This window comes from Arvicanthis niloticus, chromosome 22 (genome assembly GCF_011762505.2).
Source record: "Arvicanthis niloticus isolate mArvNil1 chromosome 22, mArvNil1.pat.X, whole genome shotgun sequence".
NCBI lineage: Eukaryota > Metazoa > Chordata > Mammalia > Rodentia > Muridae > Arvicanthis > Arvicanthis niloticus.
This window is the reverse complement of record NC_133429.1, coordinates 38,759,692-38,774,109: the sequence shown is the minus strand read 5'-3', so window position 1 is coordinate 38,774,109 and position 14,418 is coordinate 38,759,692. Positions and strand designations below refer to the sequence as shown.

Below are 14,418 nucleotides of genomic sequence, written 5' to 3'. Positions count from 1 at the left end.
GGGGACTTATGTGCTTCAAAAAGTCTTTGTCATTTCTTCTACATTATGTGTTCTCTGATGGCCATGCAGGATAACACTGTTTCTAGTTTATATCCTGTGTTTCCACCTAATCCCACTAAAATGATGCTCAGTCACTTTCAAAATGACTTAAGAACCCAATAATGAGTTACAGTAATACTGTACTGGCTGCTCTTGTGTGTCAACTTGACACAAGCTGGAGTTATCATAGAGAAAGGAGCCTCCCTTGAGGAAATGTCTCCATGAGATCCAGCTGTAAAGCATTTTCTCAATTAGTGATCAAGGGTAGGAGGGCCCATTGTGAATGGTGCCATCCCTGGACTGGTAGTCCTGGGTTCTATAAAGAAGCAAGCTGAGCAAGCCAGGGGAAGCAAGCCAGTAAGTAGCATCTCTTCATGGCCTCTGCATCAGATCCTGCTTCCTGACCTGGAGGTGGTGGTACTGGCTGAAGAGAGTTATCCCTTGATATCCTTGTATAAACAAAAGTATCTGTAGCATCCATTTCTCTGTCCTGAAGTAGGTATTCCATTTGGCAGGTCACTACATTCTATGCAATGACACACACACAAGAAATGACATAACACAACTAGTGCTTTCAGCTCCTTGTCTAAGTGGATGGCCCTGAATCTCCATTTATCTTCACTGAACAGAGATCTGGGCCAATTTGCAACTGGAAGAATTAATGTGTACCATTTCCCAAGCTGAGCCATCTATCTGACCTCAGAACTCAGTAGTGATCAAATGGTCTGAAGGCTGGGCACTGCAGTGTTCTGGGTCGCTTTCTTGAGTAGGATCTCTGGAATACTGTGTCTAAGCCCCAGAGAGTCACATTCCCTAGGCTGCCTGTGAGCCTGTAATGTATGGGAGTCCTCTTGCTAGACACGGTAGCACATGACTGTAATCCTAGTACCTGGGAGGCTGTAGCAGGAGGATTGCTTTGAGTTTTAGGTCAGCCTAGGTGACGTAGTGAGTTCCAGGCTCCCTCTGACTACACTGTAGGATTCTGTTTCCAAACAAACAAAGCAAGCAAATGAATAGACAACGAATACAAAAAGAGCCTGGCTTGGCACGGTGGCGTGTAGCTGGGACACACAGCAAAAATCTGTCTTAGAAAGAAAGAAAGAAAGAAAGAAAGAAAGAAAGAAAGAAAGGAAGGAAGGAAGAAAGGAAGAATAAAAAGAAAAAGAAAAGAAATCCCTCGACAATTCAATGACTGTGATCACACTTCTAGAACTATTGGGTGGACAGACGTCCACTCTAGTCACTGGCTGGGGAGGCTGTCTACTGTCCATTGGCACATGGTGGCCCGAGTTCAAGGAGGGCCAGTCCTGCCTTGAGCTCTGCCTCCCGTGTGGAGCAAGGAGTGCACACAGTGCGCCAGGTTTCCTTCATAGGATGACGTTCTGTCTGTCCGGGCTCATCATGTGAGAATACAGGAATAACTGACTCAGCTTCTAAAAGTTCAGCCAAGCAGAGGAAGCTGGCGAGGCGTGAATACCACTGTCCTGCTGGCCATGTCTCCTCTAAGGACACTTAGGCACTTAGAGAAGTCCAAGGAGACTGAGACCCAGGGACACACCCAAGAAAATGGCAGCCGGCTGAAAGGGCAGGAATAAATATACAAAATCCAAGTGCTTTTCTCAGGGAGAGGCCCCGGATTATACGATCTGGCTAAGCCAGAGACACAAACAGGGCTGGTCTTGCAGCAGGTGCCTCTTAAGTCCGGGCTTCTACTTACTCCACAGCCACCGGGGGAGGCCCAGTGCCCGCTTGCATTTTATATCATGTGAGTCAGAGGCTGAAAACTTTGGGGTAGTCTCGCCAGAGCTCCACTGGTCGCAGGAGAAGCTCTGAGAACTTTATTTAAGGTCCCGGGGCTTTAAGAAAAATAAAAGGGAACTTTTCTTGAAAGGTTACCATGTTTAAATGTTCTTGTTAGCTGAGCACAAGAGGAAACCACTCACGTTAGGGGAGAGAGAGAGAACCACAAGATGGAGACACAAAGCCCGGCTGTAAATGTGTCTGTGCTTGCCTCAGACAATGATGAGTGCAGAACAAAAGTTATGGTGATTGTTGCTGGTCCACAGGGATCTTTATGCTCTTGCTTCAGTTGTATTCCCATTACCTGGTATACAGTGTGCATGCAGCGTGCTTGATATTTTTACTTAAAAAAAATTTTATTTATGAATTTGCTTACCTATTTATTTTTCTGTATATAAATTCTTGTCTGCATGACTGTACATGCATCACACGTGCATGTTCGGTGTTCAGGGAAACCAGCAGATGGTCTTGGACCCCCTAGAACTGGAGTTCTAGCAGTTGTGAGCTACCATGTGGTGCTGAGAATCAAACCCAGGCCAAACCAAATTCAAAAGGTTAGCAAGCGCTTTGAATCACCGAGCCATCTTTCCATCCTGTTATTTGTAAATTAATTAATTAATTAATTAACTCTAAGACAGACTCTCATATGTATGCCCAAAGTGGGCCTCAAACTCACTATGCAGTTGAAGATAACCTTGAACTCCTGTTCCAATAGTCTCTACTTGCCCAGTGTTGAGATTAGAGGTACAAGCCTCCATGTCTGCCTCTCCTCAGTACAAGGGGGAAGGGTGCGTGTGTGTGTGTGTGTGTGTGTGTGTGTGTGTGTGTGTGTATGTGTGTGTGTGTGTGTGTAGCAGAATGGTTAGATCCAGAACTTTGTGCATGCTGGGCACCAACCAAGTACATTCCCTCCCAATGAAGTTTTATCGAAAGAGAAAATGCCTGGTAGTTATTGTAGCTTCATTGTTTATTCCCTCAAGAGTATGTTGGTCATCTTCTATTTCCATCTTTCCGATTCTGTTGACTTACTTTGCAGAGAACTATTTTGTTCCCTGAGACTCGTGAAGTATTAGGTGAAGATTTGGATTCAGCTTGGTTCTAAAATATAAACACTTGATTAAGGTCATGACCGGAGTTAGCAAAGATCCAGGATTATGCACTCGGCTTAGGATGAGTGACATTTTCCAGGGCCGGTGATTGGAATGACTAGAATTTTCCAGAACAAGTTCAGAGCCAACAGGCAAAGTAGCAGAGCCTCTGTTGTAGTTCCTCTGACAAACAACTGCCTCCCCACACGTCAGGGACTTTGTAGCACAACTGATTGACTTTCAGTTTAATTTTAGCATAAGCAGAAATACAAGCTTTTTATTATTAACTTGAGAAATTTTAACCTGTGATAACAAATCAGATATATCTTCCTGGCAGCATGTAGTGTGGTCTTTCTACTCCTCAGAATATATAAGAACTTGACTGTTTTGTTTAAAAACAAAGAAAGTTCAGAGAGTGGCAGGGAAGGGCCTGGCTTGTCTGGCTCAGCTGAACATTCAGAGGAGGCTGCTGGTCTCCATTCTCCCATCCTTTCCTGTTCCCTCTTGCCCCACAGGGAGGCTGTGCAAGCCAGAGCCTGCCACAAAGCAGAGGGGAAAAGAGCTTTTGAGGAAGCAATCTTAACTCTCAGTATCTCTCGGCCTGTGATTCGGGGACCACTTACCATTGCCCCTAGGATCATGTGAGATACAGACTTCTATCATCATTGGATTCAACATTAACTGAGGTGCACTCAAGTTTGAAATACATACTTTTTCTTACAGGTGATTTTAAGTACGGTAAGTAAAGTACGATAAGGTGTGTATGAATGTATGTGTGTGTGACTATGTGTGTATATGTGTGTTTGTGTTTACATATATAAGTGTATGTATGTGTATGTTTAGGTATATATGTATATGTGTATATATGTGTATTTATACATGTGTTTATATGTGTGTATATGTATATGCATGTTTGTGTGTGTATATGTGTGTATGTACACGTATGTGTTTATATGTGTGTATTTATGTATGTATGTGGGGAGATGTATGTGTGTATGTGTGTCTATATGTGTGCGTTTGCATGTGTGTATATGGGTATGCATGTTTGTGTGTATATATGTGTATATGTATGTGTATGTATGTATGTAAGTGTGGTTATATGTATGTATGTGTGTGTGTGTAGTGGGGCATATGTGTGTATGTGTGTGTGGCTGTGGTTCTGTCATCGGCATTACCCACTTTATTTTGCCCCCATAGTGCAGTGTAGTGGCATAGTTACCAGTGCTCTGTCCCCTTAGGCAGGAGTAGGTGCCCTGGCTCTGGACTCAGGACATCTGCCAAATATTTTCCACTGTCTCCAACTTCCTATTCTTCCCAGAATCCTTGGCGCAGGCAGGCAAAGGACAGTCAGGGAGTGGCAGGGGCATGTGTCCAGTTGGGATACCTTGGGAACAGAGCCTGGGTGAGACTCTGAGTCAGCTCTCTCTGTGGGGGAAGGAGCCAGATGCTGCAGGAGTCAGCGCAGCCATGGACAGAGGGTGCCGGCCGGGCCGGCAGGAAGTGTGGCCTTGGGGGCAGTTCCTGTAGCTCAGGAGCTTGGAATCGTTGCTCTCCCAACCAGCACATGGGCTCTACACTGTACACAAGTTGTGCACACACACTTTACATTCCTGAGACAAGCTGTGTCCTCTGTCCCTTTTATACCCCCCTCCCCGCGCCCTTCATTTCTGTTTTGCCCTTTGAGGCACGATCTTACTATGTGGTCCTATCTGGCCAGGTATAGCTCAGGTTGGCCTTGAACTTGGGACAATCTTTTTGCTGCAGCCTCCAGTATCTGCCGCTATCCCAGGATCAACGGGTCTTTTTTATGGCTGCTATGAGTCATGGGTTCAAGAGCTCTAAGAAAGATTTGGCTTCATCTAATCTCTCGGGTTTGGCTCCTTCAGCCAGTCCTAAGAAACTAAGAATTTTAAACCAAGAACTATGCTAGCTCTGCCCGAACTCAGACTCGGCACGCCCTAGAACTCTGCAGTCCCCAGGAAGGCTGCGTCTGAATCTACCATCTTCTTTGTGGGAACTTGGTTTGTGGTGATGACTCCTATCCCCGCCTCCTTCTTTGTTTTCGCCCAGGAATCAGAAAGAGTTCTGTTGTTTGCTTTTAAAGCATCCCTTTTAAGACTAAGTACTCGTCAACTTCTGTGTGAAAACATGACTTGGAGCCGGGAACCGGGATGTACATTTTTGATCTCATGTGAGACGAGTCTAGGTGACAAGATTGTCTTAAAATACAAAGACAGAAGGAGAGACATGCAAACATGTTTAACTGAGGGGTCTAAGCATTACATCTAAAGGTTCAGGTTCGTTAAGGTCAGTAGATTCAAAGTGAGGTCCAGGCCGATGCACTTTAGATGAAGGGACTGAGGTCAGTCAGTAGTAGGGTAAGAAATTGAAGTTGCCCAGGAGCAGTTCGGGTTAGTTATTCTGAAGCTATCCTACGCATACAATGGAGGACAGCAGGAAGTTAATTGGGTTTTGGATCCTGGGATTACACACAATACCCCTGTGTGTTTGCCAGGAGACTCAACCTTCTGTCTAAATCCTCCATTAATTCCTTGCACCCCACAACTTTCTTACAGTTTGATTTCAGACCCTGGGACAAGGGACTGAGGTGCATATTTTACAGACCAAGGCAGACCTGGCCTCCTGACACACCGTGTCCCTAATCCTAAACTTTCCAGCCTAGGGGTGGGGCTGCCCTTTCTTCCCTATACAATCCAGACATTTTCCTCACTCTCATGCTCTCTCTTCCTCTCCCCCCTCTTCCTCTGTCTTCTCTCTCTGCACACACATCCTTTCTCTCCCCTGTCCTCTCCCTTCCTTGATCTCAGTCCTTGGTCCAGTGGACTTACCCTAGAGTGGCTTCCCTACAAACCTGCCTTTAATATACTCTAGTCTGGCTTGAATCGGCTCCTTTCACATGGGAGAAACGACCTATCAAAATACATACACCCTCGCTTCCTTTCCCCACCTTGACTTTCTCAGTCACGTGATTAAAAATAGATCTGGAAGATCTGGGATGTCATGGACACGAGGAATCTTTAGACGTGACCAAAATCCTGTGCTAGCCGGTCTGGATGATTCCTTTAAAGTAGCAAGAAATTACATAGCCCTTGCCAGGTGCTAGGAACTGCTCTGAGCGCTTTGTAAATATCAACTTACTTATCACACTGAATCTATAAGGTATATAACCTATATGTGCTAGCATAAGCCCTTTTTATAGATGTGGAGACAGAGGCACAGAAAGGCTCAGGACCTAAGCACTGTTATGTGACTAGTGAGTGGTGGAGTCAGAATTCCAACCCTTGTGCTGTGTGCTCTTAAGATACTATCTGTGTCACCCATAAAATAAAATAAAATAAAATAAAATAAAAACCTCAAAACAAGAAGACAGACAACAAACCAAAACAAAGAAAACTCTCCAGTATTCTTCTTGAAGGAATAAGGATACAGGAGATTACAATTTAATTTGCTTGCTTTGCAGCCTAAATGAGGCAGAATTGAGCAGCCGGATCATCAGCGTGGGCCAGGAATGACCTCACTCAGCCCTTACTCCACAGAAAGCTGGTTTAACAGTCTCTTCAATAAATATTTACATACCAGAGAGCACCATACCTCACACGTGACTTTTCAGCATGCTAGACCCAGGAACCTACATAGAATAGCTATGTCTACTGTCCCATGAAACACAAGAGAGACAACAGGTCCACCCTGAGAGAGCCTTTCACTACCACATCCAGGGAGGAGGGTTTCATCCAATTCCTTCCAGAATCAACTTTGCTTCAAGACACATTTCATTATAGTGTTTCTGAGCCTGAATTTTAATTCTGTTCCTTCTGCTATGCAGCTACTCAGGACAGCGTGTAATCTCTTAAAATCCACCCTCTGATGTTTTCAGGACATCCAGAGATATAACTGAAATAGCTGTAAACCAGGCTCTGTGGCTCATATCTGTAATCCCACCACCAGTGAGGCTATGGCAAGGAGGATTGTAGTGAGTTCAAGGCCAGCCTAGGCTACACAGTGATAACCTGTCTCACAAACCAAAACCAAAGCGAATCCAAAGCAAAGCGACACAAACAAACACCAGCAACAAAGCAAAACAAACAAAAAACAGAACAAAATAAAAAACAATTGATTTAATGACTGATTACCATCATTGTATTTATCTTCAGGCATCTTGGTTTTCAGCTACTTCTGTCCTCTACCTACCAAGTAAACCTCTTGAGGGCAGGAACCCTATCTTACTTATCTTGGCTCTTTAAGAATGCTTCTGCCACATTTCTTGAATAAATACACTTAGGTCCTTTCAAAAGCATTTTGGTGGCTCCTACATCAGATACCCTATCTTGCCAAGAGCTCATGAGAAGGAAAGCATGTGTGCACGGGCGCGCATGCACACACACACACACACACACACACACACACACACACCGTACCTGCTTCGACCACGTGGTCCATGGTGGGAAACCTCTTGTACACCGCCGTGCTCACCGAGCGGAAGATGAGCAGGGACGTGAGGTTGACGTAGCGCATCAGCGTCCTTCTGAGCAGGCGCCCATGCTGGTCGCTCCCGTGGACACTGCTGGAGATGAGGAACATCAGCCTGTCTGGCCAAGGCAGATTCACAAACTGGTTCCACCATCGGTTCACTACCAGAGTAACGTAAAACCCTGTTGGGATAACCAGACGTCATCATGCAGTTTCTTACAGCAGACACCTCAACGGACACACTTGTAGCAGAATTCTAGCATTCTTAGGGGTTCGAGATATGAAAGTATGTTATCCTCCATACCTTATGATTTTTGTGCTCCCGGAGGGGAGGAAATAACATACATATGCCTGGCAAGGTCAGGGCACCCAGTAAGTGGGCATTAGAACTCAAATACTGACTGCAAAAATGGAGGGTTAGTGAAGAGAAAGCTTAATTGTCCAACAGCAGATTATGACCTCAAACTGTTCCATGTTAACTTAGCAGAAGCAGCCCTGAAGGCGAGCTTTAGGGTCGGCTGTGCCCTATTGCAAGCAGCGGCTTTCCCGGCATGCCTCACAGCCCGGAAGCACTCTCATGCAGTCATCTGTGTCATCTAACGGAGACAGCTGTGTGGCTGCATTCTGCGTGTGACCTATACTTACCAAGCACAAAGGTTACTGGAATTTGTTCAGCATATCTGTCACAGTAAATTGATAATTTTTCAAAGTAACGTTTTTGGGCTCCTGTAAGTAACAATCTGGAGCAAAAATAAAACGCACAGCCCTTTATGATATGGTACTTCTGCACCTGCTCTGCAGGAGACATCAACTGCAACATTTAAGCACAAATCATAATCTCAGTTGGGTATTTTTGTTTTGTTTTGTTTTGTTTTGTTTTGTTTTGTTTTAAGGAGTTCTTTTTTTTTTTTTTTTTTTTTTTACTTTCTTTTTCCTTAAACGGATGCGCCTCTAAAGTTTTAAAAAAAAAATTGCTTTGTGCTTCAGGTATTAAAAGATTTTAGCACATAAATCGGATAGCCGTTAAATAATGGATTTGTTACCACTTTGTTTCTTAAAGCTTTGTAGTTTTAAAGCTTTATATAACTGGTTCATAGGATTTTGGAGAAAGATATGTTACAAAAGAGTCTTTTGTTTTTTTCTTTCTGAGGATTAAAGCCAGAGCGGCACACATGCCGCACAGACAATCACTGAATTCCACCACAGTTTACTCTTTCCTTTTTTGAGACAGGGTCTTACTCACTTAAAGTTGCCCAGGTTGGCTTGAGTTCACTTTATAGACCAGTGGTTCTCAACCTGTGGGCTGTGATCCTTTTGGAAAACCTCTATCTCCAAAAATATTTACATTACGATTCATATCAGTAGCAAGAATGCATTTATGAAGTAGTAACCAGAATAATGGTATGGTTGAGGGTCACCACAGCATGAGGAAGTGTATTAAAGAATCATAGCATTAGGAAGGTTGAGAACCACTGCTGTTGACCGAGCAGGCTCTGAACTTGTAATTCTCCTGCCTCAACCACTCAATTAGCTGAGGTTATAGGCTTTCACCACCAGGCTTGGCTTCCATTTTTCAATTATTCATTAGGGATACTTAAAAGAACAAGAGTATTGATTTGGTGGGTAAGAGATATTAAGTCATTATTGAGTAACATTAGACATCTTGACCTTAATCCAGAACGTACTAATTTAACCAAGCCAATGAATGCTTTCTAGATTGTGCATATATTACACAATATGGTAATATTGTCGGGTAATATGGTAATTGTTTACTTTAATACTCTCAATTGCTTGGAATATAAATAAAGCTGATTTGATCTGAAAGGCAGAAAGTTTCACTGTTATATTTGGCCATGGACTCAAAACTTTTCCTGTAGGTCTGACTTTACCTCCCCAAACTGAGATTGCTAAACACACCTGCCCATAACGAGACCATTATTATGTTTTAGGGAGGGAATTCAGAGCCAGAAGAAATCTAAAGACACATTAATAACCATTACCAAAAGGTGGAAAGAGAAGCCACATACGAATTTGCATAGATCAATAAATAGTGCAGTTCATCTAAAGACTAAGAAACCTAAGGAAAGCTCTATTGGAACAAGTATCAACATTCCCTTGGGTGAGTGGAATGCTGACAGAGAAGCAGAGGAGCAATGTCCAGCCACGGGGGCTGCAGGTAGAGTGCTGTCAGGAGCTGGTACTGGTGAATAAAGAATTTGGGGTGCAGGGGTTGTGGGGAGTTCTTGTGTCAGCTTCAGGTGAGGCAGCCAAGTTCATGGAATCAGAGAGGATCCTGTTGATAACAAGTCACAGGGCAACTTTCTGATCCGTAAAGTATTTAATTATACACAAAGTAGTTAATGTAGCTCTTAGGATCAGCTGGGCCAGACAGGCCAAGGTATAGAACAGGTCTGCCAAAGATTTAGACTGGGTATATTGTCAAATCTAGGAGTCTCAGGTTTTTTTGTTTGTTTGTTTGTTTGTTTAGTTTATGGTGTTGTAAAGATCAAAAATATCAATTATATAAATAACTGTAAAGCAATTGTATATCTTCAAACATAGCACCAAAATGGGTGGTATTAATGCTAACTGGACAAACAAATATGAATCTTCTTAGCTAGAAAATACCACAGAGAGTATCATGTCAAATTCCTCCAAATTGTAAGAGATAAACTAGAAGTCAATACTCGGCCAAGCACGAACTATGGTTATATTTCCGAGTCTGCTTAATTCTTGTGACCTATTAATCCAACTGTTCTTGGTAAATATTTAAGATAAAAAGGATTTACTTTTATAAGAATTTACGAGACTTTAAGAAAAAAAAACAAGTTAAAGTGATTGCTATGAATGCATGCACTCTCTTTGATCTTTGGAAAGACAAAACTCTGTGTCGAGTTTTGGGGTGCAAGTTTGATATTGGAGCGTTTCAAGGAATCCAGCAGCTGCTTTTGGGATTTTCTATTCTAAGCAGCAGTAGCAGCAGTAAACTCTCATTAGTAAAAAAACGAACCAATGAGATAGCTATCCTGGAACACCACTAATCTGCCACCATGTTAGACACTGAAGGTTCAAGGGACATATAAGCAAGCTGCTAAGGTAATATAGGAGATATCGAAAAGATATGAGAAGTCTCTAAGAATATTTGATAAAATCTATTCTTGTGATCTTTGCCTTGGTTTTTGTTGTCGTTGTTGTTGTTGTTTGGGTATTTTGAACTGGAGACTGAACCCAGGGCCTACCACTTGCTAGGCAAAGCATTCTACCACTGAGCTAATTCCTCAGTCCCACGAAATTTATTCTAACATGTACACACTGATATAAAATGGTAGTGGGTTTTTTGTTTGTTTTTGCTTTTTGGGTTTTTTTTTTTTTTTTTTTTGAGACAGGGTTTCTTTTAAGTCAAATAGTGAAAGACTATCTTGAACAGGATCCTCCTGTCTCCACTGCCTCCTTACTGGGACTACAGGTGTGTGCCATTGGTGCCTGTGTTTTGTGGTGCTAGGCAGGTGCTCTACCAACTGAGCTACACACCCAGCCTCGGCCTGTAAGATTCGATGGGTAACAAGATAGTTGTTCACAGTTTGCTTTTGGTAACGATCAGCCAACTAAGTGAATATTCCTCCTCTCTAAGTGGAGTCTCATAGTTGCAAGGAAGGATGTAGGCGAGATGGTGACTCATAGTTAGTTCACCTTTGGTGGAAGTAAAAATTTTTATACCTAGCTATACAGCCTCAAAAACCTTCGGCTTTCCTTTTAGCTTCCTTCAGTGTGACTCAGTTTTAGTTTATCGACTCATAAAGCTTCTTTGTTATCACACTGATGTACTCTTCAGCTGTGAGAGGTGGATTTGCTAGCCCTCAAAGTATGAACCTGACGGGTACCCTGTTATAAAGAATAGATACCTCCTTTTGCAAACGTGACATCCCGAAATCAGAAGACATAAAGAGAACCAGTTATCCTTCAGGCCTTAAGTCTTTGGCTGAGGCACTGGTAAGGCTGGAGGAGGACACCATCTGAGGTCAGAGCTTACCATCCAGACGACAGGAAGGAAAGCTGTCTGGTAAATTCTATTCACCCATACGTCAACTCCACGTGGAGTTTCAGCAAGCTGTCAGATCACAAGTTCAAACTCTGAATGACATTACTGAGAGAAGCACAAAAGTATTTGCCTGTGGGCTTTGCCATCAATCGGCACACCCATAAGGATGTCAGTATCTTTCCGTTTATCCCTAAAGCAGCTGACACCTCATCGGGATCAATCTCTGTGGGGCTGGCATTGGGGCCCATTGTCTGAACAGTGGCTGTTGATTGCTCCAAATACGTTGTTAGGTGTGGATTAAAATACTCTATCCTGAAGAGAGGACGCCAGAGAGGTTCATGCAAAGGAAGAGGTTACGTAATGCGGAGGCCAGCGGCAACCAAGGGGACCCGGTTTTTTGAGACTGTGTTCTTACATAACGCCTGAGGGCCATTTAAGGAGACATGCAAAACAAAAGTACCTGTACACCAGACTGATTGCTGTGTAAAGAACAGCAAATACAATAAACTCCCTGTACAGCAGCTTGTAGATGCTGCCTCTCCACTTGAGTAGCAACCTATGAAATCCAAAAAAAGTGGCGTTTGCTACTTTACTGGAATAAGTGACAGTCATCTTGGATAGTTTTGTTCTAGAAGAGCAAGAAGACAAAACACGGGTGAAAAATAAAGTTGGATATTAACAGAGGCATACACTTTTGTTGTTGTTCAACCAAAAAAAACAAAAACCAAAAACCTAAAGCCAAAGACTAATCAGCTGACCCACCCTCCCACGCCTTTTTCAGTTTAGAACTTGTAGGTAACACTGTATCACCACTTAGCATCTCAGCACTGAACCTAATAGCACATAAGGGGAAGAAGATGGTCTCTAGAAAGACTGTTTTTAGAAGCCCTGAAACCTCTGATTTGATTAGCATTATTTTAGAGCCTGTAGCTCCCACTTGATAAATAATCAACATGAACACACGAGACATACTAGACACTTTGTAATGCCGCCTCTTAATCGCAGGAGGATTTAGGAAGTTGGTTTGCTAAACTGGTGATGTTTTGTAAAAGCAGTGGTTGTACTCGTCGTTTGGGTAAGTGTCTGCTCAAATCCTTAAAGAGGTATTAATTTCACCTTTAAACTTCCTAAGAGGAAAAGGTTATTGATCTCTTCTTAGGAACCAGGAGCCACTGTCAGGAAGAAGCCAGGCCCTGCAGAGCAGTTTAACGAATGGGTTATTCTGGTGGGGCTGCCGGGGTTTGGGGGGTGTCTTACTAGGATGTAAGTCTCTCTCAGTAGCTCTCGGGGTACATAGTTGGCATTCTGTACCTTTCAAAAGGAGCCATAAACTCGATGTTAAAAAGTTACACTTTGCCCTTGGAAAGTCTCAGCAAAATACTCAGAGATGAACAAACTGAGTTCTTTTTTTTTTTTTTTTTTTGTAAGACAGGATCATCTCATGGACCTTGAACCTGGCCTGACCAAGGATGACCCTAAACTTTTGCTCCTCTCCAGTGAGTGCTGGAATTGTAGGACTATGCCACCCTGGCCACCACCGTACCTGGTTTTACTTGGCACTGAGTCTTGCGTATGCTGGGCAAGCCCTCTCCTAAGTGAGCTACATCCCTAATGTGTCCGTTATTATTTAGAACCCCTTGTTCTGGATTCGCTCCATGGGTATGGGCAGGATGAGAACGGGGCCTAATCCGAGTTTTCATTGAGCTCTCTGATATGCCTCTGCTTCTCACTGAGATGTGCCATCAGACTTCAGATAGACGGCTCAAAGCCGACCTTTGTTTGGAAATCTTACTCAGCTAACCGGGTAGTATAGGTCACATGCAAACAAAACGAGATCTCTTTAAAATGTTAGCTTTTCTCCAAAGAGCTCTTCACAGAGCTTAGACTTAGACTGAAAACATGTAGTTTTTAGGTCAAAATTATGATACATACCCCCCCCCACACAAAACAACCCCAAAACCCTAGAACATTTTTTTTCCTGTAGAGCAATCTATATCACACATTCTATCACAAATAAGAAAATGTTTCATTTAGACGGGCAAACATCCAACTTTAATTTGTCCATTTTCTCTAAGCTGGCAGCTGTATTCACAGCAGCAACAACAAATCACTGATTTACCCTCCAAGGTTATTGATCTTTAATTAAACAAACGAGGGCCTTTTGCCTAAGATGGTAGGTGACACTACGGAAGGGTGGGGTGCCTGCCCTAAAACAGGCTCTGCTTTTCCATCCCCACCTTGTCTCTCTGCCTCAGGAGAACTCAGTGGACATGGGAGAGGAGCACAGAAGTGCCATAAGCTGTTGTCCAGGCAGGACGTGTCAAGTGACAGTCCCTAACCATTCCCCTTTCCTTTACGCCTTCACCCTCTATTTAGGCGCTGTCAGAACCCCTATGCCCATGAGCACCAAGGTCGTGTTCAAGAGCAGAAGCTGATTTGTGCACTAACCGATTTCTTTGGAGTCTCCCAAGGGAAGAAAAATCTTCAACGGTCCTGCTGTCCCTGAAGAGGTGCTCCGGCTTATACCCTTCACGCCTGGCCAGCCGGGTTTCCTCCTATTCTCCGGCTGCTGTGACGATCCAGCGTGTAGCAAGCCCAGGGTTAAATGTTTTTCCACTTGCAGAGGCCTGTCTGTGCCAGTTTGCCCACTGATGACAGTTATAGCTGGGGACAAACAGAAGTGACAGCTGCTGATGGTGCTTTTTTCTAATCTATAATTATAACTCCACCTGCCGCCCAAAGTACCCCTTTGAACAAGAAGTCGGTGGTGACGTGAGGATGCTGGGCCATTTAAGTCCAGTTAAGATTTATTTCAACTCTGGCCTGGGATCAAGGAGAAAGGCCTTTTTTCTACTGAAAAGGTCTGGGCATACTCCAGTAGCCAAAGAGGGGATTAGGGCAGTCTTTTTGTTGCTAAAATGAAGAATAAATTCTTATATTTTTGGTTGTGAGCCTAGCCTTTAA

The 14,418-nt window shown here is 43.4% G+C and overlaps 1 protein-coding gene across 4 annotated transcripts in view; it reads right to left on the bottom strand.

The window, feature by feature from the left end:
• The window catches only part of Best3 (bestrophin 3), a 78,071-nt gene that overhangs the window by 38,714 nt on the left and 24,939 nt on the right, over positions 1-14,418 (bottom strand). The window contains exons 3-6 of one of the 4 annotated variants that reach the window (XM_076920291.1): positions 13,903-14,118; positions 11,915-12,082; positions 8,061-8,155; positions 7,364-7,597 (exon numbers count right to left, since the gene is read on the bottom strand). In XM_076920291.1, coding sequence (XP_076776406.1) covers positions 7,364-7,597; positions 8,061-8,155; positions 11,915-12,066 — 481 coding nt within the window. In that variant the 5' untranslated portion in view covers positions 12,067-12,082; positions 13,903-14,118. Of the gene's footprint in view, positions 1-7,363; positions 7,598-8,060; positions 8,327-11,914; positions 12,083-13,902; positions 14,119-14,418 lie in introns of those variants that run through there. The other 3 variants (XM_076920288.1, XM_076920290.1, XM_076920289.1) reach the window with 3 other exon arrangements.